The 4,128-nt window shown below is 30.5% G+C and overlaps 1 protein-coding gene across 1 annotated transcript; it reads right to left on the reverse strand.

Annotated features, from left to right (window-relative positions):
* Positions 1–311: 311 nt before the first annotated feature.
* On the reverse strand, positions 312–1,562 carry LOC131854842 (uncharacterized). The gene is made up of 2 exons (XM_059206012.1): positions 901–1,562; positions 312–775 (listed from the first exon to the last, which is right to left on the reverse strand). The coding sequence occupies exons 1-2, from the start codon at positions 1,521–1,523 to the stop codon at positions 700–702; spliced, it is 699 nt and encodes a 232-aa protein (XP_059061995.1). The 5' UTR covers positions 1,524–1,562; the 3' UTR covers positions 312–699.
* Positions 1,563–4,128: the final 2,566 nt, after the last annotated feature.

Genomic DNA, 4,128 nt, shown 5'->3' on the forward strand with positions numbered 1-4,128 from the left:
TGTCACGATCTTTATACAGCCATTTTTAGGGTTAGAAGAGTCACTAAGAGTTTAGTGAAACTACGGATTCCAAGTTACTTTGTTGTAAAGGGATCCTTCAATAATAGTCGTTCCCTCAAAAGTATACTACCATGACTTATAAAGTGAAATGGGATTGTTAGATTTATCAAAATTGATACTGCACAGTAAGAAGCAAAAGTCATCCATTATTTGTAACGATGAATTTATTTTACAATTTAATTAACTAAAAGAGATCCTCATCACAATAAGTATAATAAATAAACAAGCACTATTCAGCAAGTCACGATGGGTTCATCGTAATTACGTAAATTTATTTTACATTGCTATTTTATAGTAATGAATCGTTGAACTATTTATTGTAATTGATTTCTCATGGAAATAATAACTATATCTCACTCTTATTACATCGTCGTCTACTTAATGTACTATATCTTTGCTAAGATACAAATATAAAATAATGATACAGTGGTTTAACTACATAGATTAATTCTATTATAAAGTAAACTGATTAATAAGCTATAAATAATAAATATAAATTAGATAGTACGATATTTATTCATTATATTAACTAATACGTCTAATGATTTTTATATAAAAATCATCAAATTAATTCATATAAGGTAATAAAATTCATCTTTTATCAAGACTACCGCTAAGAGGAGAGTTGTCTCAAATCCACTACATACTTTTGTGCACTTGATTTTCACCATTTTCATATAGCTTCTCAAAAAGTATTATTTTGCGATTAATATCTCTAAAAGAATTGTTGAATATTTATAAATATGTATAATAAAAATAGAACAAATGTAAGTACCAATAATGATGAAATAATCTCGCTTATTAATTTTTCCTTTCACCAATAATCAAAGCGTAACTAACCGAATTTTCTGAGATTCAATCAATAAATCTATTTCACATATTTGATAGCACGGCGTAGTAGTTTTTCTTGATGCCACAAAGATCATTTTAGCATTGCATGATGGCTTCTCATTAACATCATCATAAACGAAGCTCAAATTGAACGACAAACCCGGTGGGACTCTTTTAGATCGCGAAAGTGACAAGTTGATATATTTAAGTTGTTCTAAATCTGGCACTAGTTTATATAACTTGATATATACCGGTTCCAAGACGAGATTACAGAATTTTATGTTCTGTTGTGTGACGCCACCGCGTTTATATTGAATTCTGTATGGATTAGGGTATGAGACGAGGCGATTTTCGCATATGTACGAAGCAGTTTTACGCAAAGGGCTTAAAAAGTACTTCGATATTTGTATAAATCTTTCTATTTCTGATTTAAATGCTTCACCTCTATCGTCATAGTCTTGACTGTCTCCAGTTAGTTCTGCGTTATTTCCCTTTTTCACTGATTGTAGTTCGATTGAATTTGCGATTGCTTTTTCCTCTTGGCTTGGTCGGGTGAGATGTAACATCCCAGTAATTGGTCTACCATGCTGATATGGTGGTAATTTTGATTTACTTTCTTTATTTTTATCCATTCCAAATATTTACAGCTACATGAATTTGTCACATATAATAATTTGACATACCTACTTGACATTTCAATTTTAGACTTAGGACGTATCAACAGCCAACAGGTACTCTGTACTCTATGTCTGCACAGATACATTTACTAATCTCAACAACATAGAGGTGGAAACAAGTCTGCCTATATATCTACCCATCTTAAATCTTCCAAGGCACATGGAACACAGTTTTTGTTGCATAATAGCTAAAACCAATTAAACAAATGAAATGCGGTTGTTTATTTGTCTATTTGTCACCCTCCATACGGCTTTCTTTGTGTAGGTATTGTTTTGAAGTGTGAAATATGACAGATACAAAGAAGTAACAGAGTCTTCTGGCTTAGCATGAAGGGGATCACGGACATCACATGATGATAATATTAACTGTAGTGCTGTTGATGTATATATTTGACGGGCTCAGCGGCCTAGCGGTTTAGCACGCCCCTTTACCTCCGATAGTCGCGGTTTCGATTTCTCGCACGGTGCAATCATTTATATTCACGAGTATGGTTGTTTGGATCGGTCTGGGTGTTTTCTATGTATATTATGTATTTACAAAAAAGTTCATATTTATATCACATGTCTAGTACCCATCACAAGATCTGCTTAGCTTGGTACTAAATAGCGATGTGTTAATTGTTCAGGGTTAATTATTTATTTATATGGGTGACAGTTACCCCTATCATCAGATGGACCGTCAAATTATTTACTATTCTCTTGATTTTGTTTCCAAGTATCTAGCTTTTGCATAGAGTTTCTTTTTATATGAACAAATGAATATTACTGCTTATATAAGTACAAATAATGCAATATGTATTACGCAATAATATTAAAGTAATGTAATAATGTTACCTTCGTTTATTCGTGTTTATAGTTAGTATAATACCCATGTTGGCATAATATGATATGCAATTCGCACACACTCAATCGAAGTTCATAAAATTATAATATCAAGAATACACATGTTGACATGAATGTAAAACGGATCTTATTATTTAAATATGTTACATAGTACTTTTTACATCTACCAACCTTGCAAATTTTGGACCAATTTTGAATATTACTGTTTTCATAATACATATAATTAAATAAAGGTATATATTTTTATAAGATCTCAAAATATTCAACCGAATGCTTAAAAATTATCTCAAATTAGGTATATAACTTAGTGCTTACGTTAAAGTGACGATTAAGTATCTACAATTCAAGGGCTCTGAACAAATAGATTTTTTTTTATTTTTACCTAATTTATCTTCCTATGCTGTATTTATATCCAATATAATTATTGCTACAAGTGATTTGGCATAAAAATGCAAAAAGCTGTTTAGGAATGTATAATTAAGAATATGCAAATTCAGGTTTGATTCAATTAATTAATGGCTACAAATATCAATACATAGGTTGCTTAATTATCTAGGTTAATATTGACATGTGTTAATTCTTAGGCTGTACTTGGCGTTTTAAGTCAGTGTTAAATATGGTCAGCATTATCTTAACACAAAATGAAATATATTTTATAAATGTCACAATAACGTAGATAAATGCTACTTTTTCAGTATACAAAATCTTAACAATATTATAAACGCGAAAGTTTGTAAGTATGCATGTTTGTTACTCTTTCACGCAAAAAAAAAAAAAACGCGCACGAATTTTGATGAAACTTTAACTGTAAACTATGCTATGTGCATAAGCTATATAGCTTATGCATCAGAAAAACACATAGCCTATATTTTATATTGAAATATAACGCGGGTGAATCCGCGAGCACAGCTAGTTCTCTATAATACTAAGGTAAGATAGTTGTGGAGTTACGTCACAGCATAATGCTCTGAGGTAGATTTATTGTATTTGGGTTTTTAAATAATGAAAAGAGTTCTTAGTACTCGGTCGGGCATGTATCCAAGAAGAAAGTGTCAAGCCAAAACTGTATTTTATTGAAAGTCTTGCCACAGATTATACTATTACATAGATAGTGTAATGTATGTACTTGAAGGTAACTCGGATTACGTTTATTAAACAGTTGTTGTCTGTCGCTCTGTGTGTTTCATTCAATCTCAACAGATAGATAATACAGTTTAAATTCGGATACTTTTACTTATACTTTTTTATAATATTTTAAAGTATTTGAATCTTACCTTCATACAATACATACATGGTACTAGTAGTGAAAGTAAGATACGAAATATGAAGTAAATAATAATATGGTGATGGACCATACATTAAACAAAAAGTTTTTCAGACTACAATTAGGGCCCTGTACAACATAAACATGCAGATGGTTACGTAATCGAGTGATATCAGTTACCGTTTCCATTTTATACACTTTATATAACATTAATATGATAATATGATGCGCATGCATATTTCGAAACATGATAACTGCATTACCAAAGGTTAGAATTACTTATCAAGAATTACTCAAGTGTAATTGACCTATGAAAATATCTATGTAAAAAGATACCTTGGCTTTGCTGACAAAGCTATACTATTGCAATGTTCACTGCAACCGATAGCTGTAACTGATATAATGAATACATATGTATAATAAAATATTAATGATATTATGAATTTTGATAAA

This window comes from Achroia grisella, unplaced genomic scaffold (assembly GCF_030625045.1).
Source record: "Achroia grisella isolate CSIRO2021 unplaced genomic scaffold, CSIRO_AGI_Agris_v1 utg1245, whole genome shotgun sequence".
NCBI classification, from domain to species: Eukaryota; Metazoa; Arthropoda; class Insecta; order Lepidoptera; family Pyralidae; genus Achroia; species Achroia grisella.